Here is a 24,920-nt window from a genome sequence, read left to right on the forward strand (position 1 = left end):
AAAAAATACTTTAATGAAATAGTAAAAATAAGCACCAGATTGTATATGTACATTTGGAATAATATACACAGAAATTGACACATAGTGGAGAACAAATTAAATGCATTTTGGTACCATTTAAATATAGTTAATAACCGAAAAATATGCAGTAAATACTGCATTGAACTGTAAAAAGAGCAGAAATACTCAAAAAATACATGACAAATGGTTTGTCAAGACAAAGTGATATATTTACATGTACTTTTTGTCAAGTAATATGTAAATATAAGCGACACTTTCAATTTTGTACATGTATACATTCTGTAAATACATAAAAATGTCCAAAAAGTACTTAAATAAAATAATAAAACCAAAAACAACCAAATAAACGCTGTGTTGCACATGTTAATTTCGAATAATGTTCACAGAAACTGGCACACAGTGGAGAAAAACTTCAATGTATTTTTTTCCCATTTCAATATAGTTGTAAACTATGAAAAATACAGATATAATACAGTACTAACACTGTAATGTACTGTACAGAGAGCAAAAATATGGTTTGTCAAGACAAATTTGTATGTGTATATGTGCAATTCGCCAAGTCATATGTAAATACGAGTGACACTTTAAATTTTGTCTTATATTTGATGATTGCAAGTGATTTCTGCCGTAATACATGAAAATATTCAAGTCAAACAGCGGCGTGTAGTGGCTGCTGAGTTTCACACGTTTCCATAGTGAAGTCCCGGGGGTGGGGCTTAGTTGAAGATAGTCACGCTGAGTCTCGCGATATTTTCTTTTACATATAACTACGGTTCGCTCCTCAGTAAGGCCTCTTTGAATCGGATTGGAGACAAAATGGTGAGTGTGCTCTCCACGCTGTCGATACTCAAGACAGCAATCCATCTGTCATCTAAAGCATCTGACAGATTTCACCTGTTTTAAGGAGTCATACTTCTTTTATAGACATTTTAGAAGATCGGTCGCGTATATTTTTGTAGTATTTAAGTCTGAATCGTAGCTCAATGCGTTTGTGATGCACGCACAACCATACCGGCCTCTAAGTTAACGGCCCAAAATGGCTGCTTGTAGGACTTTATTAGCTAACTTATGGTTTGTTCTGCCTGTGATGAGACTCTCGACGGGCGGACAGAATGGGTTTAACCCCCTTGCTGAATGTCGAGCACTGAGCGCAGTCTACACCTTAGTTTAGAAAGTGTATTTTGCATCATAAAACTTAACGAGCATGCTTGCTAACTAGGCTAGCGGCGTGGTTAGCTAAGTTGCCCTGAATTTAACCATCAACCTAATTTAGTTAAATGAAATCTACTGTGAAACCAAGCACATACACGTCCATTCTATATTCAGGACCCACTTGGCTAACTGCAATTTTAGGCCATTTTTGAATGTCGGCTGGATCAGCTAACAGTTTCTTCCCCATCACAGTCCCACCGTAAGTTTTCGGCTCCGCGCCACGGATCGCTGGGCTTCCTGCCCCGCAAGAGGAGTCGTCGCCATCGCGGTAAGGCCAAGAGCTTCCCTAAGGATGACCCCAGCAAACCCGTGCACCTGACCGCCTTCCTGGGCTACAAGGCCGGCATGACACACATTGTCCGTGAGGTCGACAGACCTGGCTCAAGTTAGTAAATCTTTCTGTTGTTAAGAAAATATATTATAAGCCAGAGGTTATTGATTTTATTAGAGTATTTATTAAGTAACTTGTGGTTTGTTCTGCCTGTGATGAGACTCTCGACGGGCGGACAGAATGGGTTTAAACCCCTTGCTGAATGTCGAGCACTGAGCGCAGTCTACACCATAGTCTAGAAAGTGTATTTTGCACCATAAAAGTTCAAAAGGTCTTAATTTAATTGTTGCTTTTTCTTATGTAGAGGTGAACAAGAAGGAAGTTGTGGAGGCTGTGACCATTGTGGAGACACCCCCCATGATTGTGGTCGGCGTTGTGGGTTACGTCAACACCCCCCGCGGCCTGCGTTCCTTCAAGACCATCTTCGCCGAGCACGTCAGTGATGAGTGCAAGCGTCGCTTCTACAAGAACTGGTGAGATGCTAAAGAAAACTTTATAAATTCAAACCTGAATGTAATAAAGTGCGTGAAGCAGACGTTAGTTACCCAGTGAAGATGAAACACATTCTGAGTTTTCACTGAGTGAGTCTAACAGTACGGTGGCCTCTGTGGCAGCTCCGCTCAGGCGCCGTGTGCCCTGATGAGCTCCGGGCTCCTCTGGCCAGTGGAAAGTGCTGCTTAGAAACTGTGCCATGAGCCGAAATCCTTACTAGCTGGCGCAGCCCCCCTCGGTCCACATGGAGGGAGGGCGAGCAGCTAAGCACTGAGTTCTTCCGCTGACCCTCCGGGGTTACGAAGGACCTGCGCCAACCTACATGTGCCTCTGTCTCCCCTTGCTGCGCCGCATGCTCTCAGGTACAAGTCCAAGAAGAAGGCCTTCACTAAATACTGCAAGAAATGGCAGGATGACGAGGGCAAGAAGCAGCTGGAGAAGGACTTTGCCGCCATGAAGAAGTACTGCCAGGTCGTCCGCATCATTGCCCACACACAGGTTAGTATGTCTTCTTCTTTTCTTGTTTCCTGCTTGTCTGTCAGTGATGAGACCACGGATCTTTGCGTCAGGCATGGCGCCCGAGACACATGAGGATACCTTCCATGCTGCCTTCCTTCTGAGACTTCACTGCTATAATCTTCAGTCTGTCGTGGATATATCTCTGTTCTGACCTGCGTTTTGATCTCTGTGCAGATGCGTCTGCTGCCCCTGAGGCAGAAGAAGTCTCACCTCATGGAGGTGCAGCTGAACGGAGGCAGCATCTCCGACAAGGTTGACTGGGCCCGTGAGAAGCTGGAGCAGGCCGTTCCCGTCAACACAGTCTTCACCCAGGACGAGATGATCGACGTCATCGGCATCACCAAGGGTCACGGATACAAGGGTAAGATCGGCTGCAATTGTTTTAAAATACAGTCATAGGATATTCTCAAGGCGACATGTCTGCTTTAACGTTTTTATCTCGACTCTGATCAAATGCATCTTGTCTTTTCTAGGTGTCACCAGCCGTTGGCACACAAAGAAGCTTCCCCGCAAGACCCATCGTGGTCTGCGTAAGGTGGCCTGTATCGGTGCCTGGCATCCTGCCCGTGTGGCTTTCTCTGTGGCCCGTGCTGGTCAGAAGGGTTACCACCACCGCACAGAGATCAACAAGAAGGTACATAGAGGAGGCTCACCTTAAGTCTATGTGTCAGTGTTGAGTTTCAGTGTTGCAGACGAGCAGGCTGTTGGTTAAACTTGACTGTTTATATTGTAGATCTACAAGATCGGCCAGGGCTACCACACCAAGGATGGAAAACTGGTGAAGAACAACGCCGCCACAGAGTACGATCTGTCCAACAAGAGCATCAACCCCCTGGTGAGTTATGTTCATGCAACTTGTGCAAAGTTTTTGGCTGTATCTTGCCTGGGAACGGAAGTGACTAATTTTGTTCTTTTTATTTTTAAAGGGTGGATTTGTCCACTATGGAGAGGTGACCAATGACTTCGTCATGGTGAAGGGCTGTGTGGTTGGAACCAAGAAGAGGGTGCTGACTCTGCGCAAGGTGAGGAAGAAGTGCATCGCCTTCTGTAGTATCAGTTAACATCTGGACCAATTGTAGACATTTCCTTCAAGATTAATTATGTAATGGTCATTATATGGTTTAATGTACTGTGAGTGTAGCGTAAACCTAGATTAATGTAGTCTTACAAGCCACCAGAGTCTTTATTTATATTAAAGAAAGCTTTTCTGTAAGATTGAATATCTGCATCTAGCATGTTCTAGACTTTAATTTATTTCTTTTTTGCTTTTCCAGTCTCTGCTGGTGCAGAGCAGCCGTCGTGCCTTGGAGAAGATCGACCTCAAGTTCATCGACACCACCTCCAAGTTCGGTCACGGCCGTTTCCAGACTGTGGAGGAAAAGAAGGCATTCATGGTACGACTTTACACCGAGTCTTTAAGACTTTTCTCTGCAGTAAACTTCCTTGTGGTTGTGTGTTAATGACTTGTGGGGGAAGTTTAGTTTGCACACGAAGACAACTACATTTATTCAAAGTTTCTGCAAAATCCTTCATTAGTCTTGTTTTAAGAACACAAAATGAGATGTAGCGCTAGATGAACTTATATCAAACTCAAAACACTACAAACACATATTGGACACTGTTAGATATCTACATGTTTTGTAAATGTCCTGCACTGTTCGTAACCTGGTTCAGTCTTCAGTATGAACTCTGGGTTCCATTCCAGTGCCATAGTGAACTCCAGTGAGGCAGGGGAGCAGTGCCTGTTTGTGCTGGCTCCCTGTTCACTCTCTGGGAACACCGGCCCCTCAGCCAACATGGACAACAAGCCAATGGCAGACTTAAATGTTGGCATCCAACTGATTGTCTTGTTTCTCTTCTTTTTTATAGGGACCACTCAAGAAGGACCGCATTTCCAAGGAGGAAACTGCTTAAAGTCCCTGTCAACACGCAATGTCTCTGCTGGATCGTTTGTCACCATCATTACTGTTGTGCAGAGTTATTTAATAAAAAAACAAACCAAAGAATGAAGTTTTTGTGTTCTTTTTAAAAGTGAAACTGATTTTTAGAGGTCGAGGCCTCGTTGCAGTCGATAAAATCACAGGAGTCTGTTGGCTCAGACCGGAGGAAATCTGTGGTCAGCTGGTGTTTAACCTTGTAGCTCGACTTGAGTCAGCATGTTGGGGGAAGTTGCAGATGACAGCTTGATAATTCAACACAGGTAATTGGTAGTTTACAAAAGGCATCTGAAGAACAGATCCTGTGATAAAAGTTCAGTCACTTGAGGACATACGAACAGTTTGCAGAGGACTATTAGCTGTATGTGATGCAGATAAAGTTAACGTATCGTCCACTGAGCTTGTTAAATGTGATCAGCCTCATGTTGCGGCTGAAAAGGTCGGCGTCAGCTGTGAGTGCGGAGCCACCTGTGCAGAACTGACGGACAGCGAGACCCTCCGTTAGCTAACATTGCATGTTTAACTGGCTATATGTGTCCTTGAGCTGTAAGGCTTGTATCCCGCTGACATTAGAACTTGAGTAGTCACAGTACGGTAATTAAGCCTCGCCGTCATCCGTTCTGACTCATCACTGCCAAAAGTAAAACCACCTCTTCAGCAGGTAATGAGGAAGACCCTGAGAGGGCTCCACAGGCCGTTTAGATGTCCCGCAAAACGCCACTGCATAATATTCAGCACTCTTTGCAGAAATGTGGATTTTCTAAAAGGATTTCCAAGGTCCTGCCTCCCCATTAACCTGCAGCTGAAGTACAATTGTTCTCCATTGAGCAGCATTTGAAGAATTCCACATTTTCTCCACCAAAGCAGTTCTACAGCGAGGAAGAAATACCCTCTAAAGGGCACTTATGATAAACCAAAGACCTGCCGTACATGTAGAAGCAGCGGGAGGTCGTCAGTGGAAGAAGGGGTGAAGCCTTGTGTCACTGTGGCCAGAGGACAGTCATGGAGATGGCTCCCGCTGTTACATAATAACCTCCAGAGGCTCTGACCCCTGCCCTGCCGCAGCACAGGCAGAGCTGCGGTTCAAAGCACCCGCAGAGCCTGAGCTTTACGTAACGCCGCCCCCCCCCTCCCTGCTAAATGTGGCGGTTAAAAGTCTAGAATTATGCCATTAATTGCTCCCTCAGTCCCACTCAGGTGAGGTCAGGTGTCCCAGCAGGTGCTCTCTTTATGACCCCGTGCATCTGCTCAAACAGCATCTCTGTGCACTTTTCACAAAGGCCTGTCCGCACCATTCCACCCTATTAGTCGAGTCCTCCATCATCTCCGATGAGCTCTACTCAGAGCCAGGGACACTTGCAAGTGCTGGAAGAAGCATTCACATGTTTATTTAAGTAAAAGTAGCAATACAGCAATGTGAAAATACTGAATATTATCCATTGTGTCAAATCTTCATCTGGAAAGTAACTAAAGCTGTCAAATAAATGTAGTGGAGTAGAAAGTACAATATTTCCCTCTGAAATGTAGTGGAGTGGAAGTATAAAGTAGCATCACATGGAAATACTTGTACTTGTAATTGTACTTATTCAGTACTTGAGTAACTGTACTTTCCACCACTGATGAATGAGGCCTGTATTGTCAGTGTTGCTATTTTATGTGACTGCATTTGCGTGTGTGTGTGTGTGTGTGTGTGTGTGTGTGTGTGTGTGCTATCATGCAGTGGTCCAGTCCTGAGGTAGCAGCTGTTGCTAGTGGGACAGCAGCCAGGTAACCAGAGTGCATGCTGGGACAGCAGAGAGGAGGGCCAAGCATTTTGATTTATGTATGAGAGAGAGTGTGTGTGTGTGTGCGTGTGTGTGCAGTTGCTTGTACTCGCGAGTAGGTGTGCGCGCATCTGTGTGTCGGTGTGTGTCCTGGCACGGAGTCAACGCCGGGCCGTCCTGCAGAGCGAGGGAAGTGGTTGGGTGGTGCTGTGGCGTGTCGTCGTGGCGTCTTGACAGGAGGACAGACTGTCGGAGGGGGACGACCGCACACGCAGGACCGTTATTACACATGACGGAGGCCGCAGACATGGTGGCTACTACTGGTCCTACAGTGACTATCTGCTGGTCTGCTGTTAGACCTCTTTCCTGCTCCCAGCTTCTCAAATATGCTGCTTTTCTTTGCTTGATATGATTGTAAACTGACAAAACAAGCAATTATAAGAAGTCATTTCAGCATTTTTGAATCATTTGTCGACTAAATGATTCATCGTTTAATCAGAAATACAATCAGCAGATTCAATAATGAACCAGTAATGACAATAATCACTATTAGGAGCTCCAGTAGGAAGTCTTTGGTTTGTACAAGGTGAAATGAAATGCACCACAGTTGTCTGGAGGGCGGAGGAGCCGGAGAGGATGCTTCATGGCGTGTATTGTTGAACATTTTGCTAACCTCCTAAATAAAAAAGGTTTGAAAACAGTATTTTTATTTCACACTTTTGATGCTGAGAACTTGAATGGAAGCCTACCGATGATGTAAACAGGTGGAAATCACTAACAAAAGACGTGTTTCTGTCTGCCAGGCAAAAAAAAAAAAAAAAAAAGATGAAAGTATGCTTCTTTTTGTGTGTGTGTGTGTGGTTATTTTTTAATGTGAAGAATTTGCAGCAGTGACTAAAGCTACAAGGCTGCGTCCCCGTGTAAAGGACGGTGGAATCCGAGGGCCTGAGCGCTTCTCTCGGGCCTGCCAGACTGCAGCTCCTGCACCCCTGCACTGTGGCATCAGTATTCCAGGCCCGTTCATGGACACAGCGTTCCCTGAGCTGAGGGAGGCAGCCCCCGACTCTCTCTCTCTCTCTCTCTCTCTCCGTCTCCCCTCCCGTCACACCACCACCAGAGGGCAGAGCGCGGCAGAGCTCCGTTTGCTTCACGCATCCCAGAGCACTTTGTGTGTGCTGTAGCCTACTTTGGTTCCTCCTCTTTTATCTTTTTTTTTTTTTTTTTTTTTTTGGCCTCTATTCAGAGCTGGATTTGAAAGCTTCAGATGATTTTGAGACTCTGTATATTTGTTTTTTATTCAGGAAATGATGAACCTTCATGCTGCTTGTATCAGCAGTGAGGGTGATGTGTCATTTCAGACTATGTTTGCTCCAATGATTTTTTTTTTTTTTTTTTTCCTTTTTCAGCTGGTTGACTGTACTTATAGCTTTCTGTTGCCGCTCAACTCTGCATGACCCAAAAATAACCCGGGGTGAGCGCAGTCAGCAACTGTTCTCTGGTCAGCACAAACAACAGGCCGCATTTCTCTCTCTCTCACACACACATACACACAGAGAGGCTTGCACATGCAGTTTCAGTGTTTGCACACACAGGAAAAATATAAACATTCCTCTGCACAGAAGTCCACACACACACACACACACACTTCAGGTTGCATTTTGTTTGCCGGAGCAGTAATCCTCCGAGAATGACAGTCGGATGCTGCTGCGACCGTCCGGCCTCTTCGTCTTCTTCTTCTCCTCTCTCGGTGACTTAAAGTTGGCGGTATATGTTTCGGAGGCTTCGGGTGACGCGCCCACACAGCTCCCGTGGGTGCTCGCTTTCTCTATTCCAGAACGTTGTCCGGTAAAGTCAGAGAAAGGTCATCGGTCGGTTTGATGGGAGGTTATGTAACCTCGCAGCCTGCCAGAGACACAAAGCCAGGCTCGGGCAGAGAAAGAGAGAGAGATAGAGAGAGAGAGAGAGAGAGAGAGAGTGTGTGTGTTTGCTGTTAATATTCACAGCCAGGAGGGGACAGTGTGTTCCTCGGGCCTCATCTCCTCACTCCAAACAATCCCCTCTAGTGACCCCACCCCGACAACTACCACCAGCCAGGCTGTTCGCCCACTTCTCAGATCACATGGCACTGCAGAGACACTTTGATCACCACAGCAGGAACAAGAGGAAGAGAGAGAGAGAGAGGAAGGGAGGGGAAAGAGCGAGTCAAGGGAGAAGAACAGGGGGGTCAGATGATGGAGAGGAGAGACTTGAGGATCTTCTTGCAGACTAAACTGCACATTTCAGGCCTCCTGGAGTCGAGTGGACTTCAAAATTAAGAAGGATAGGTTCACAATTTTTCCATGTCTGTCCTAAAACAATAGTCAGCAATCATTGCAATCATTCCTCCTGTTCATACTGACCATTAGAAGATCCCTTCATAATGCACTTTCAGTGTAAATGATGGGAGACAAATCCCCACAACCCTCCTTCTGTGCAAGAATGATTTTAAGATAATATGAGGCTTCGGCCATCCAAATTAGTCAAATCAAGTCAATATCTTTCAAAGGTTTTAGTGCCAAATTCCAAGGAAGAAGAATGTGTGGATATTTGCATCAGTTTTTATCCTTTTTTTAAAAAAACACTGTCAATCATGAGTCTGACAGTGTTATAGGAGTGCAGTGCTATATCGGTGGGTGTCTCTTTTAGGAAGTTTTGATGACTTTTAATGTCGAAAGTTCAGCGACTCAAATTTGCAAGTTTTGGATTAAGTTAAGACAACGGTCATAACATCAGAGAGGCATTCATTTTGTTTTGTTTGTGATCTTGTGTGCTCAAAAAAAAAAAAAAAAAAAATCCTGGTGAAATTCATTTTTCAGACGGTTGCCTTAAAGCCAAAATCTCCTCAGTGTGTGAGGAGTTGAACCTCGGATGAAGAGACCAGGCCCAGAGAGCTGAGGTACAGTGTGTAGATGATTTTTGGGAGCTGTATCACAATCAAAAACAGGATTTAAAGGATAATTCCAATTTATTACAACTTTAGTCTTACTTTTGTAGCTTTGGCCATCGTTTCTCAAGGCAAGTTAATTGCTGAGATCTGGGAAAAAACTGCAACGTCACTACAGTGAAGCAGCCGGACGATCGTCTGTAAACAAACCAACATAGTGACCAGATTATCAAAACTACAGTATTTAGAGGTAAAACCCAAAGTGAGTGAGTTGTGTGATGGCCAGAGATGGAGACTGAGTTTGGGGACTTGAGTGGCTTTAATTTAACTCCCTCCACCCCCCTTTATTATTATCTTTTTCTTCCTCTTTCAATCTGATCTATTGTATTTTTCTCTCCGGCTACTATATAACATGATGTTGGTGCTTGTTGATTAACATGTATATCTGAGAAGAGGAGGAAGTTGTACTTTCTGAGTTTTATTTGTGTTTAATAAGGATGTTAATTTTTCTTCTCTATGAAAATTGGGAAAATAACTCTTAACATACAGTGAACCCATCTTTATAAGAATTGATTTCTTACCTCTGGTCTTCTGTGATACTTTAATTATCTTGCTGTCTTTATGCTCTATTAAAAACAATAAAAAAACAAAGTGAGTATGTAGCCCAGGCTTTAAAATGACACCCTATAATATTAGAATTATCCCTTTAAAACAATTCATTTTATTTTGAAACAAACAAATAATTAATTTAGGGTGATTATATACATTAAGAAAATAATAATACGAAGAACTATTAAAAAGTGTTGGTATAGAAATAACATTTGGAGTAAATATCATTCAAATAACTCATATAAATGACTACATCTGTTGAAAGTTGTTTAAAATCATGAAACTATGTGCATAAAAGGAGAAACACAGCCAACATTGTATTTTCCAAGCAGCAGTGAAGGGCTCAGTATGACAAGATCCCCAAATAACAAATCAATGGACCCCACTAGTCCCAGGTGATCAGCTGCAGTTCCGCTTCCTGTTATAACTTCCTGTTTTAAAAAAACAACCTATGCTGGCTACCTCGAGTGCTGATGGGACATAGAGAAAATAAAATCTTTTGTCATCCGTTGGGTAAGAACTAAAAATGATCTTCTGAACGAAGTAATATTAATTCTAGATGATGTTAAACAGCTGCTGACCGCCATACTGTTGCATTTAAGATTGTAAAGCAGCGTGAGAGGCCGGATGATTTTCGCGGGTCTGCCGAGGTGAAATGCTGTAAACCTCGTTCATACTTTGACTCAGCGGTGAGTGAAAACACTATAAAACCTGTTAAGATGACTGTAAGGCAGCTGATATTTATGTTAATTGGCGCTGATAGCCATTAAAAGGTGCTAATAGTGCTCTATCTAAGACTGTGTTTTGTGACGCTAATAGCGTGTTAACTTGAGCCTAGCCACTTAGCTGGCATGATTATTTGGTGTTACGTGCAATTTATGTTTATTTTATGTTTATAGTAATTAAAGAGGTTAATATTTAGTGCAATCTCTCACTGTTACCGGTGCAAGGAGAGACAATTAAGCACGTTAAGCCTTAATGCCTCATGTTACTATTAATGTTTACTGCATTTGATGCAATTTTGACCAAATTAAAGGGGTACTCCACAGTATTTTATTTTATTTTAGTGAAATGTACTTTTGTCAGTTACTTGTGTAACCACATAATTTTGAGTATTTGTAGATGGTTATTAATGTGTGTTTGAACATGATTATAAGAAGCACTTTAAATGTATTTATAGTTACACAACTACAAATCAACACTTGGAACTAAAGATATATTTTTGTTGTACAACTAAACCTTTTGAGAACATGATTGAACTAATTAATACAAAATATTATTATTAATTGGTAATAATTCATGGGAGATTAGAAAATGAACATGATTTATGCAGACAGTATGAATGTAATGAGATATTTGGATCTCATCTGGCCTGTCTCTAGGTCAGGTTTTTGGTGATACCATAAAGAAAAAGGGGACGCAGCCAGTACTTCCTGCTGGACTCCTGCAAGGCTTCAGATCCCTAGACCCAGAGATTCCCAGTGTGAACTGGGTGGCGAGCCGAACCGAACCACTGGTATTGAACCTGAGATGCGTGCAGGGTTCCTTGGTTTCTCCTTTCTCACGGACTGTGCGGTAGGACTAAAATAGACAGTGATACACTGACATTTGGTCAGAAAGAGGGCCCCAACGCAATAAGGACTAACTTTGGGAACAAAGGGTATCTTCTGTTTTATTTTGCCGGCTTTAATTATTTTAGTTTGTTATTTTTCATACATTGTTCTTTCCAAAAAAAGCTGTTGTATTACATGTTGACCTTCAGCTTGAAATAACAAGTGGCCACAAACATACAAACCATTGTAGTCTGTGTCATTATTGATGTTCAAGATATTGGCTCTTAAAAGCTTAGTGTCTTCTGTTACTGGTCCAGTTATTACTATTGACTATTACTTACCTGTGCTCTGTTATTACATCGTAACAAGGGTTACAGAATTGGCGAGCCAGCCAGGAGCCAATTAATTTGAACATCAATACTGAAATCATGTCCAATATGGACTTTGTACAAAGGTATGATGTTAAAATCCCAAATGCAGTTATTGTTAATGGTCTGACACAGATAGCTGATCAAGATGAACAGGTAATTGACTATCTAAAGAAGTATGGCAAAATTGAGAGATCCCTTGTTGTTGATGATCTATCAGACGAACTCTACCAAAACCTGATCGTTGAGTACTGGAGTGGTTCAGCCTTGGAAGGCTTAGAACCTCACTTGCCACTTACGTACACAGTACATAGCAATCCCCCCATTGCCTATGAAGTAAAGACACTAAGCAGTGTGTACACTACTAAGATTGGCAGCAATGTTACCAAGACATATCTGGCTGAGCTCAAGGAGCTGGCTAAGCAGAGTGGTAAAGATTATGGTGAGGTGCTGAAAGAAATGATGTCTCAGATAGGTGAAGATGTTGAAGCTATGCAACCCTGAGCTGAGGGCTCTCCCCCCACACCTGCTGAGCCCACTGTCTTCATACCTTCACCTCTGGGCCCTGAGCAACAGCCTCTCATCTCATTCTCAGATATATCACCAAGCAATAATGGCTTAGGTGCCACTGACTCTGCCCTACTCACTAATGAAAAGAGATTACCATCCCTTTCGTTAAGTGATATGAATCCACCTGAAGTCCAGAAGGTCGTGGTTGAGCACATCGTACGGAGACAGGATGCTGTCCCACAAGTGCAATCCCCAGTGAGACTCCGCTCCTTCTCTGGAAAGGCCCCCAGACCTAATAATGAAACCGACTATGATACTTGGCGCTCACATATTGAGCTGCTCCAAACTGATTCCAGCATGTCCCCCCTGCAAATATCCAGAAAGATCTTTGAGAGCTTGCTCCCGCCCGCAGCTGATATTGTCAAAGGGCTACGGCCTGAGTCACCCCCTTCAGCCTATCTACAGCTACTAGACTCAGCTTTTGGCACTGTGGAAGATGGGGAGGAACTTTTCGCTCGATTCCTGAACACCCTCCAAGACCTGGGTGAGAGGCCCTCCGCTTACCTCCATCGGCTGCAGCTAGTTTTAAACCTTGTGATAAAAAGGGGCGGTGTTGCACACGAGGAGGTAGACAGACACCTTCTTAAGCAGTTCTGCAGGGGGTGTTGGGATAATGCCTTGCTCAACACCCTGCAACTCGAACAAAAGAAAAGTAGTCCACCCTCATTTTCAGATCTCTTGCTAATGATACGCTCTGAAGAAGACAAACAGCAAGCGAAAGCCAGTCGTATGAAAAAACATATGGGTGCTACAAAGCAGAAAGCCCAGTTGCAGTTCCATGGTGCATGTGCCTGTGTGCCAGAGGAGAGTCATGAGATCGGCCTCAGTGCTATTGAGGACTTGAGGAAACAGGTGGTTAGTCTACAGAGTCAACTAACCTCATTCATGCAATCGAAAAGGACAAAGGGGGGTGGCAACAAGGGAGCAGCTGGGAAGTTTCAGAGTAGAGTATCAGGACCAGATGATGATAAGACAGACATGCGAGAACCGATCAAAAAGAACCCGGCAAACAAACCCAAACCCGGGTACTGCTTCAACTGCGGGGAAGATGGACACATTGCTCCATCTTGCACCAGCACAGCAAGCCCAGCTTTAGTAGCTGAAAAGAGGAAGCAGTTTGAGGAAAAGCAGCGCAGGTGGGAAACACAAAATGGTCCCAGCCCGCCTTTAAACGAGTAACAGGCCCTGTTGCGGGACAAACAGGGGCTGAGGAGAGTCAACAACGTCCCCCAGATGTAAACAAACCCCTAGCTGCAAGAGTCAAAGCCCAATCCTGTTCCAGCCTGGAACATGTGTATCGAAACCCACCTTTCCGGCTTCCCAAGCGGTTGGTTGGCACCAAGAGTACGGCTCAAGTGACCATAAAAGACGAAGCAGTCAACTGCCTGCTTGACACAGGTTCACAAGTAACAACCATTCCTCAGTCGTTCTACAGACAACATCTTTCAGAGCAAGAGATCAAGCCATTATTCAACCTCCTAGAGGTAGAGGGAGCAGCGGGGCAGTCCGTCCCCTATTTGGGCTATGTTGAGTTGGCTGTAACTTTCCCAAAAGAACTTGTGGGGGCATCAGTTGATGTAAACACACTTGCCCTAGTCATACCTGACTTTGAAGCCGTCACAGAGCCCCTTGTGCTTATAGGCACTAATACCCTTGATGTGCTCTATGACATCTATTCCAAAACTGGAATGACACATCAGCCTACCCCGCACGGTTACAGAGCAGTCCTTAAAGTACTCGAGGTGAGACACAAGCGGGCAAACGACATCGAGCCCTGCGGTGTAGTGAGGCTACATGGGAAGAGCTCCCAAATCATTCCAGCTGGTGAAACTGTTGTACTGGAAGGAGTTGCTCCAATGAACGGGTTCCAGAGCGAGAAGTCCGTTCTTATCGAACATCCATCTTCATCCTCCTTGCCAGGTGGTTTGCTTGTTAAAGCTGCCCTGATTGATCTTCCCCAGCGGCGGCCCAATAAGCTACCAGTTGTGATCTGTAATGAGTCTGATCATGATATTGCCATTCCTGCAAAGTGCACAATAGCACAGATCTGTACTTACCAGACCATATTGTTAAAGGAGCACAGTGTGGCCAAGGCACCTGAGCCACTCCAAGGGTCACCAGAGACAAAGCTCTCCCAAAAGCCTGCTCTAAGCTTTAACTTTGGCGAGTCCCCAGTCCCACCTGAGTGGAAAGAACGCATCACTCGGCAACTCAACAACATGCCTGACGTGTTTGCGCAACACGACTCGGATTTTGGCCGAACAGATAAGGTAACGCATCACATAAAGCTCTCAGATGAAACTCCCTTCAAACTGCGCCCTCGACCAATCCACCCGCAAGACCTTGAAGCAGTTCGGAAACACATCCAAGAGCTTCTTGATGCAGGAGTCATCAGAGAGTCGGAATCACCATTCTCGTCACCAATTGTGGTGGTCAGGAAAAAAAATGGCCAGGTCCGCTTGTGCATAGATTACAGGCGTCTCAATCTCCAGACCATTAAGGATGCATATTCTCTCCCCAAACTCGAGGACACATTCTGTGCTCTCAATGGCTCCCAGTGGTTCTCTGTCCTCGATTTAAAATCAGGGTTCTATCAGATAGAGGTTGAGGAGGCAGACAAACCAAAAACTGCTTTTGTGTGCCCTCTCGGGTTTTGGGAGTTCAATCGCATGCCTCAGGGAGTGACGAATGCTCCGAGCACATTTCAAAGATTAATGGAAAAGTGCATGGGAGACATGCATTTAAAGGATGTGTTGGTCTTCCTCGACGACTTGATTGTGTTCTCCAGAACCCTAGAGGAACATGAGGAGAAGTTGATAAAGGTGCTCTCTCGTCTCAAAGAGTTTGGTCTGAAACTGTCCCCGGAAAAGTGTGTCTTCTTTCAGACGTCAGTCCGTTACCTTGGCCATGTGGTGTCCAGGAATGGAGTACAAACCGATCCAGAGAAGATCTCTGCCCTTAAGACTTGGCCAATTCCCCAGAACTTGCAAGAATTAAGATCCTTCCTTGGGTTTGCTGGGTACTATAGGAGGTTTGTTAAAGGTTATTCCAGTATCGTGAAGCCCCTCCATGATCTAACTTCGGGTTACCCACCTTCTCAAAAGAAGGCGAAGATGAAACAGAAATCAGAACAGTACCATAATCCAAAGGCGCTCTTTGGGGACCGATGGTCCCCTGCTTGCCAGCAAGCATTCGAGACCGTCATCAGCAAACTTACCACCGCACCTGTGCTGGGTTTTGCGGATCCCCAGAAGCCCTATGTGCTCCACACTGACGCCAGTACCACCGGGCTTGGTGCTGTCCTGTATCAGGAGCAAGAGGGTCAGCTCCGAGTTATTGGCTACGCGAGCAGAGGGCTGTCCTGTAGTGAAAGTCGCTACCCAGCGCATAAATTAGAATTCTTAGCGCTAAAGTGGTCAGTCACCGAAAAGTTCAGCGATTACTTATATGGTAACCATTTCACCGTTGTTACTGATAACAACCCACTGACTTATATACTGACCTCAGCAAAACTGGATGCGACAAGCTATAGATGGCTGGCAGCACTGTCCACATTCTCATTCAAACTTCTTTACCGGCCTGGAAAGCAGAACGGTGATGCGGACGGCTTGTCCCGTAGGCCGCATGGAAAGTTGGAGAATGACCTCAAATCCCAGAAGGAGAGGGAACGCATTCTCCAGTTCACCCGAGATCACCTCTCTGATCCAGAAAACATTGACGCAGTCGATCAAGCAGTCGTGCAAGCCATCTGTGAAAGGCAGCTTATCTACAGTGTCAATGATGATGAAAGTAGCGCTGATAATGTTGCCCTAGTTGAATGTCTTGCCATCTCTGCTAATGCTGTGCCCGACAGCTATGAGCAAGAAGGTCAATTCGGAGGATTGCCAGTCATTCCCCATCTATCTGAAGCAGAGCTGATAGATAAACAACGGGCAGACCAATGTATAAGGCATGTCATCTCCCAAATTGAGTATGGGGACACACCACCCCCCACCTTGCGGAATCAACTCCCTGACCTCCCACTCCTGCTCCGAGAGCTAAATCGCCTTGAGCTCTTGAATAATGTCTTGTACAGACGTCGTCAAGAGGGTCCCAAAACAACCTACCAACTTGTGCTCCCAGCTGAGCTCCGTGACACAGTTCTGACCAGCCTGCATGACCATATGGGTCACATGGGGGTGGACCGTACAATGGATCTCGTAAGGTCCCGATTCTACTGGCCGAGGATGGCTGTGGATGTGGAGAGGAAGGTGAGGACATGTGGCAGATGCGTGCGGAGGAAGGCACCACCTGAGAGAGCGGCGCCCTTGGTCAATATTAACACCACTAGACCCCTTGAACTCCTTTGTATGGACTTTCTCTCTCTTGAACCTGATAAAAGTGGGACCCAAGACATCCTTGTGATCACGGATCACTTTACCAAATTTGCGGTTGCCATTCCTACACCTAACCAGAAGGCACGCACAGTGGCAAAGTGTCTGTGGGAGAACTTTATGGTGCACTACGGCATGCCTGAAAAGCTACATAGCGACCAGGGGCCAGATTTCGAATCTCGCATGATAAAAGAGCTCTGTCAAGTGGCTGGCATACAAAAAGTAAGGACAACCCCATACCACCCTAGGGGCAACCCTGTTGAGCGATTTAATCGCACCTTACTAGACATGCTAGGCACCCTTCAGAACCAAGAGAAGTCTCGTTGGCGTGATTTTGTAAAACCCCTGGTCCACGCTTATAATTGCACCAGGAATGACGTGACAGGTTTTACACCATACGAATTAATGTTCGGGCGCCAGCCTCGCCTGCCGGTTGATCTGGCATTTGGATTACCAGTGTGTGGCAGCCAACACACATCACATTCCGAGTATGTGCAAAACCTTAAGTCACGGCTCGAGGAAAGCTACAAAATAGCCATGGATAACGCTGCAAAGACAGCACACAAGAACAAAACACGGTTTGACAGGCGCGTGACTGCTTCAGACTTGGAAGCTGGAGACCGAGTACTGATCAGGAATGTCCGCATCCGAGGGAAGCATAAGATCTCAGACAAATGGGAGTCGATTGTCCATGTAGTGGTGAGCAGAGCAGGCACCCTTCCTGTCTATACGGTCAAACCCGAAAACAAGGATGGTCCTTTAAGGACACTGCATAGAGACTTACTCCTCCCATGTGGATACCTACCAACAGAGGAAAGCATTGAACCTGTTCAGCAACCTGCAAAGCGCAGACCAGCAACTCGTGCAAATCCTGCTGTAGATGCCGATTGTTCCTCGGAGGAGGAGGACGATGAGCTCATTCCAGTCTACTGTTTCAACCAACCCCCAAAAGCTCAAGTCCCTGCAGTGCATGAGAGCCCAGTACCGCCTGATCCACCTATGTCTAACGAGCAAGATACACAGCATACTGAACCTCCAGATGTATGTTCTGTCGAGAGCCCAGTGAATGCTCAGAATGCTGATTGCACTCCCGAAATTGACAAACCACCTGATATGTCCGATTGTACATCAGACAGTCCCCTGACACTTGACAAACCTACCAGCCGTCAGGGTGACACTGAGTACCTATCTACTGAAAGAGTAATTCTAACAGAACAAATACATGAAACGGACCAACCCGAAAGTGTATGCCTTGGGGAAAAAGAAAACTTACCTGATAATGTTGATGACATCTGGAATGAACAGCTTCCAGTGCTCTCTGACATGTCAGAGAGTGAAGAGGAGAAAGGAGAGGATGGGTCGGATGAAATAGAGACAGAAACTAAAGAGGAGACGGAGAGACGAACAGGAACAGATACCTCTGTCAGAAGATCCGAGAGGAATCGCCAACCGTCAAGGCGACTTGATTATGCTGAACTTGGAAACCCCTTTGTCACAGTGGTTAAATCGTTCTTTCATGGACTGACCACAGCACTAGCAGGTGCTTTGAGTGAAGCTGAAGACTCCCTACATTCCCCTGTCCTGCCTTCTCAGATAAAACATATTTGATCACTGCCATGTACAGGGACGTACATGAGTTCAGGAGGGGAGAGTGTAGCCCAGGCTTTAAAATGACACCCTATAATATTAGAATTATCCCTTTAAAACAATTCATTTTATTTTGAAACAAACAAATAATTAATTTAGGGTGATTATATACATTAAGAAAATAATAATACGAAGAACTATTAAAAAGTGTTGGTATAGAAATAACATTTGGAGTAAATATCATTCAAATAACTCATATAAATGACTACATCTGTTGAAAGTTGTTTAAAATCATGAAACTATGTGCATAAAAGGAGAAACACAGCCAACATTGTATTTTCCAAGCAGCAGTGAAGGGCTCAGTATGACAAGATCCCCAAATAACAAATCAATGGACCCCACTAGTCCCAGGTGATCAGCTGCAGTTCCGCTTCCTGTTATAACTTCCTGTTTTAAAAAAACAACCTATGCTGGCTACCTCGAGTGCTGATGGGACATAGAGAAAATAAAATCTTTTGTCATCCGTTGGGTAAGAACTAAAAATGATCTTCTGAACGAAGTAATATTAATTCTAGATGATGTTAAACAGCTGCTGACCGCCATACTGTTGCATTTAAGATTGTAAAGCAGCGTGAGAGGCCGGATGATTTTCGCGGGTCTGCCGAGGTGAAATGCTGTAAACCTCGTTCATACTTTGACTCAGCGGTGAGTGAAAACACTATAAAACCTGTTAAGATGACTGTAAGGCAGCTGATATTTATGTTAATTGGCGCTGATAGCCATTAAAAGGTGCTAATAGTGCTCTATCTAAGACTGTGTTTTGTGACGCTAATAGCGTGTTAACTTGAGCCTAGCCACTTAGCTGGCATGATTATTTGGTGTTACGTGCAATTTATGTTTATTTTATGTTTATAGTAATTAAAGAGGTTAATATTTAGTGCAATCTCTCACTGTTACCGGTGCAAGGAGAGACAATTAAGCACGTTAAGCCTTAATGCCTCATGTTACTATTAATGTTTACTGCATTTGATGCAATTTTGACCAAATTAAAGGGGTACTCCACAGTATTTTATTTTATTTTAGTGAAATGTACTTTTGTCAGTTACTTGTGTAACCACATAATTTTGAGTATTTGTAGATGGTTATTAATGTGTGTTTGAACATGATTATAAGAAGCACTTTAAATGTATTTATAGTTACACAACTACAAATCAACACTTGGAACTAAAGATATATTTTTGTTGTACAACTAAACCTTTTGAGAACATGATTGAACTAATTAATACAAAATATTATTATTAATTGGTAATAATTCATGGGAGATTAGAAAATGAACATGATTTATGCAGACAGTATGAATGTAATGAGATATTTGGATCTCATCTGGCCTGTCTCTAGGTCAGGTTTTTGGTGATACCATAAAGAAAAAGGGGACGCAGCCAGTACTTCCTGCTGGACTCCTGCAAGGCTTCAGATCCCTAGACCCAGAGATTCCCAGTGTGAACTGGGTGGCGAGCCGAACCGAACCACTGGTATTGAACCTGAGATGCGTGCAGGGTTCCTTGGTTTCTCCTTTCTCACGGACTGTGCGGTAGGACTAAAATAGACAGTGATACACTGACATTTGGTCAGAAAGAGGGCCCCAACGCAATAAGGACTAACTTTGGGAACAAAGGGTATCTTCTGTTTTATTTTGCCGGCTTTAATTATTTTAGTTTGTTATTTTTCATACATTGTTCTTTCCAAAAAAAGCTGTTGTATTACATGTTGACCTTCAGCTTGAAATAACAAGTGGCCACAAACATACAAACCATTGTAGTCTGTGTCATTATTGATGTTCAAGATATTGGCTCTTAAAAGCTTAGTGTCTTCTGTTACTGGTCCAGTTATTACTATTGACTATTACTTACCTGTGCTCTGTTATTACATCGTAACAAGGGTTACAAGTACATCTGAATTTTCAGTAATTATTCCTCGGTGTGCAAGAAAAGTATAGCAGGTTAAAGCTGAAGTTGGTCTGTAAACTGAGATGGAGATTAACAACAGACATTTTGGATCATCATTTTTTAACTGTTTGTTTACTGCTTGTGTTTTTTGCTCCATTCGACTTCTTTTTTAGTGATGTTGCTGTGTTTCCAGATCTCATAAATTAATTTGGGTGAGTGGCTACAACTGTGAAAATACAAGTTGTAATATACATGAAATATCCTGTAAAAGGTTGACTGTTCGAGACTATTTTTCTCAAATCCGTAAATTCTCAAGTATCTTCAAGGCCCCGAATTGAAAGGAAGGGCACTATAATGTCATCCATACATGCAAAAACACACACACCTCTCTCTTTCCTCTTGTCCTATTTCCAGTAAATGACACTTTGTGCCCTCCAGCAATCAGAGCATGTAAATCTGGCCTCTGAGCATTATGGGGCCTTGCTCTGGCTGCACAGTGCAGCTGTGGGTGGAGCTATCACGCTATCATTAGTATTAGCGCCGGAGCTCTCGCCCTGACCCTCCCTGACATCACTGTGCAGCCGCGTCCAACTCTGTTAGTCTGCCAAACACAACCGCTTTGACTCTTCAAGGGCATGTCTCTCTTCCTCTGGATTCCAACTCCTCTCTGCGAGGAGCCAGAGGAAGAGGAGGAGGAGGAGGAAGAGGAGGAGAGTCAATTTCTTCATCCCACACCTGCAGAGCGAATCAACTTGTCAGGAGACGGGTGGAACATAACACACGTTAATGTCACTCGCAAAAAACACATTTTAGTGATTGTTCAGTTTCTTTAGTGTTGTTTTTTTTACCACAGTGGGGCTATAAAATTATGTTTATTCAGACTTATATAGGTTATATACTGTAGGTTTCGATTTGACTATATTAATTACTCAGGAGAAGAAATTCACTTCGAGACTAAATCAACAAAGAAACAAAGAAAAAGGCCCAAAACATGCTCCATGGAAGTAGGCGAACGCACACGGTTTGAACTACACAAGATCCATTTCACGCGTTCTGGAGAGCGTCACCTGAAAATTACAACTGAGTGTTGCAGCTGGTGTCGCTAGAGCATGTTCGTTATGGTTCACTACTGCTCAAAACAATCATAGACGTAGAAGTTCTGGCTGAACTTTGTCATGTCTTCATTCAGACAGGAATATTTCCGTCCTCCGTCTGTCAGCGGATCAAAGGTCGCACATCGTATCTTCTGTGTTTTTCTGTGGTTTCTTGTTTTCTTTCTTCAGTGCAGTAAGCACAGCAGTAACATCCTTTCACAGACGCCACTACTGCTACTGTCAATGCAACGCCAAAACACGCTGATTAGCTTTAACTTACCTATATTATCTCTTTAAGGACTGAGATTGATCACCTCTAGGTGTGTTCACTAGATCAACGCCTTGCACTGGCCATTTGTGTTTGCATGCTTCAGACACGGAAGCGGCTCTGTGAAGACACAACTGTGCTTTGAGATAAATGCTAACTCACTAACATGCTCACAATGATAATGCTAACATGCTGATATTTAGCGGGTATAATGTTAACCGTGTCCACTATCTTAGTTTAGTGTGTTAGCATGCTAACATTTGCTAATTAGCACTAAACACAAAGGTTGACAGAAATTAGCTTTTTGAACTGATAATTGTGCTAAATGGAAAGTCACCAAAGTTATAACAATTCATTCAGAGTTTGACATGAAGGTGTGTACCAAATTTCATCCTATGGTTGTGAATACATTTCACTCAAAACCACACGTCAACCTCATGGTGGCGCTAGAGGAATTCCTCCTCTGGCGACCATGAATATCACTACAAAGTTTCAAAGTAGTCCAACCAATATTTGGAGATATTTCAGTTTGCACCAAAATGGTGGACCAACTAACCAGCTGACATTGCCATGCTTAGAAAAGGAGTTTGACTCCCAATCTGAGTCTATGCGGGACCTGGGAACGCCTAATTTTAAATATTACAATTTGATTTATTTAAAAGGTTGACAACTCAGCCTCTCCCCAAATTAGAAATGAGGGCTGAACTCGTCCTCGCCCTCCCACTCTGTGATATCACATTTGATGTATTGTTTCACAGACGTTTACGGCCCTCCGTCTGCCAGCTGTCTGGCAGGCCCGGCTTGCAGTGAAACATGTAACAAGACATCGCGTTGAAAAAGTTATGAGAGAGAAGTCAGAGAAGACAGAGATACAAACGGGAATGGTACGCCTATGAGGAGGCAGAGAGACCGAACTTATTCATTCCTAAAACATATTAAAAATGTGACATTCAGACAGCTGCACTGAGGCCAGGTGCTGCTTTATGAGAAAGCCGGTATCTCAGCCTCCTCCCCACATACACACATTCACTTTCTCTTTAATATAATCCGGGCTTGTAAAATGACTTCTGCTTATGAATTTTGAATAAAGACGGCTATACATAAAAAAGCCCTATTCATTTAGACTGCTACGTTGACATATTTTTCCCTCAAATTTATGGAGAGGAGCTTGTGTCAGTGAACTCAGATAATGGCAAATCAGGATCTCAGCACTTTTTTTTCTAATAGAAACTTTCCCCCCCTTCCTTATTTGATGAATCCGCTGGCCTCTAAACTTGTCCAGAGCTTGGAGAACGTTTAGGGAAGCACATATTGTACCGCCTATCATACTGAATCCCCTTATTTTTTATAATTCAGTCTTTTTCTGAGAAGACTTCTTTCTCTCCTTCAACCACACATACATAAATCACTGAATAATAAATCCTTTTTGTCTCACAAATAGATTTGCTTTGTATATCTGCCTCAGCAGTATATGTGAAGCACTTCCTCACACACACAAACACGCTGGCAGCATGTTAGGCCCCTGAAAGCAATGCTTTTAGGGCGGTGGTGTAGAAAGGTGTTGGATGCTCTCTTTACAGGGATACCTCCGGTAGAATAGACGTTACAGCAAACCTGTGTTTCTCTTCTCAGGAATGCCATGACTGTTTGTGTCTTACACGCTGTCTTCTTCGTGGCTTTTTACCTCGAAGAGAGAGAGAGAGAGAGAGAGAAAATGTGCTCACTGGTGTGTATAAAAAAGCTGTATCTGTGCAGCAGGAGTCCAACTTCGCATGTAGTTTCTTCTGAGGAAAGAACATAATTTGTCAGTTTCAGTTTCTTTCTGTTACAGCCAGTTTTTCTCATATTCTCTTGGTTACATATCTGTAATATTGGCAGAAAGTTGAGGTAAAGTTGGGTGTTTTCTGCCTGTATTAATCCACTCATATAGACATTGGAGTTTGTCTGATACAGGCGTTTGAGGGCCAGTACTGATATTTTTAGATTGCGGCTCCCGGTGGTCGATTACAGTGTGTTATCACCTTTTTACAACAGCAGGCAGAGGCAGTGGTTTTAGTAGAGCGCAGAGGGTTTTATGTCTGACAGCTCAGCTGTTATTTTTATGGGTTTATGAAGGTTGATGCCAATATTTTGGAGTGAATATCCCAATATCCAGTAATTTGTGTCAATATCCAGTATCTCAACATTTGGCCATTTTCAAGCATGAAGTCTCTGGAAGCAAGTATTCATTCTGTGTCCCCGTAATGAATAAAATCACACGGGCCCTCACACAGATAGATAAACAAGAGCACACACACATACACATACAGTATTTGTGCTGCTATCCTTGTGAGGACCATCACCGACATAATGCATTCCCTAACCCTAACCTTCAAACAAAGGTGTGCGCAGGATTTGAACAGCTACTTTTGTCACTTTTCGTGAGGGCAACACCATGAATGCTTTTAAGGAGAGACTGTAAGTGCGCGTTGTTATCCCCATTTTAAAGGCAGCGTGGTCAATCTGAACAGGCAGCACTTTGCTATCATTGTTAAAGGTAATAATATGTCTGTGTTATGTTCACCACTTGTTTCTGTTGCTAAAAAAAATAAGCTATTGCAGGTTTAAAGGATATGGCTGGCAGTTTTCTATATTTTTCTTATTGTCAACAAGTCTCATGTGCAAACCCAAACCAAGAATGAATTGATCTACTTATAAGTATTGTGTGTGTATCCAAAGCCTAATTGCTTCGTTAGCTTGTTGTGCTACGTATCACAACCTTTGACTTTGTACTACAGTTCTTTGAGAAATTAAGAATGTAGTCACTTGTGATAAGTAGCACAACAAGCTAGTGAACTGTACACAGAACCGCATTCCTGCACATGCTCAGTGGCGTCTGCTTTACACTGAACTACTCTCCGGAGACTGAAAACTTGATCGCTGTTATTAGTCTTTGGAGCCGTTTCCAAACAAACTAATGCATCTGTAATCTTTGTAATGAAGGAACATGTCATCCAGAGCAGCGGAGTGGCTCATTGATGTGTTTTAAATAGTTTTTGGACAACAATGGAGATCTACGGCACAGAGGAATAAGATATATATGAGGCTCTGCACATGAGATTTGTTGACAGTAAGAAAAACATAGAAAATCGCCATAAAATTGGTGCCAAGCCAGATGTACATGCGCACACCCACACACACAAATTAACGTCTACCTTACTTGTGAGGATACTGCATTCACTTACATTCATTCCCTGGAGGCTTACCTCAACCTTAACTTTGTATTAACTCTAACCTTGACAATTAGAATAAAATTAAGCCTAATTTAAATGCCTTGTGGGGACCAAATGATCTGTCCCCAGATGGGAGGTGAGT

At 43.7% G+C, this 24,920-nt stretch overlaps 2 protein-coding genes and 2 non-coding genes across 4 annotated transcripts; all 4 read left to right on the forward strand.

Moving 5' to 3' along the window:
- The first annotated feature begins 743 nt into the window (after window positions 1-743).
- rpl3 (ribosomal protein L3) lies at window positions 744-4,581 on the forward strand. Its single transcript, XM_042394175.1, has 10 exons — window positions 744-840; window positions 1,426-1,618; window positions 1,869-2,037; window positions 2,419-2,554; window positions 2,750-2,936; window positions 3,049-3,209; window positions 3,309-3,410; window positions 3,502-3,597; window positions 3,850-3,969; window positions 4,445-4,581. Exons 1-10 carry the CDS (start codon window positions 838-840, stop codon window positions 4,487-4,489), a joined length of 1,212 nt encoding a protein of 403 aa, XP_042250109.1. The 5' UTR covers window positions 744-837; the 3' UTR covers window positions 4,490-4,581.
- On the forward strand, window positions 2,590-2,684 carry LOC121885044. Its single transcript, XR_006092453.1, has one exon. It is a non-coding gene; the product is annotated as a small nucleolar RNA U83B (small nucleolar RNA).
- LOC121885041 lies at window positions 4,225-4,357 on the forward strand. Its single transcript, XR_006092450.1, has one exon. It is a non-coding gene; the product is annotated as a small nucleolar RNA SNORA54 (small nucleolar RNA).
- A 7,216-nt stretch (window positions 4,582-11,797) lies between the features above and the next one.
- LOC121883953 lies at window positions 11,798-19,954 on the forward strand. The gene is made up of 4 exons (XM_042392405.1): window positions 11,798-12,170; window positions 12,429-13,434; window positions 13,581-18,963; window positions 19,657-19,954. Exons 1-3 carry the CDS (start codon window positions 11,798-11,800, stop codon window positions 18,277-18,279), a joined length of 6,078 nt encoding a protein of 2,025 aa, XP_042248339.1. The 3' UTR covers window positions 18,280-18,963; window positions 19,657-19,954.
- The last annotated feature ends 4,966 nt before the right edge of the window (window positions 19,955-24,920 follow it).

This window comes from Thunnus maccoyii, chromosome 18, assembly GCF_910596095.1.
Source record: "Thunnus maccoyii chromosome 18, fThuMac1.1, whole genome shotgun sequence".
Classification (NCBI taxonomy): Eukaryota; Metazoa; Chordata; class Actinopteri; order Scombriformes; family Scombridae; genus Thunnus; species Thunnus maccoyii.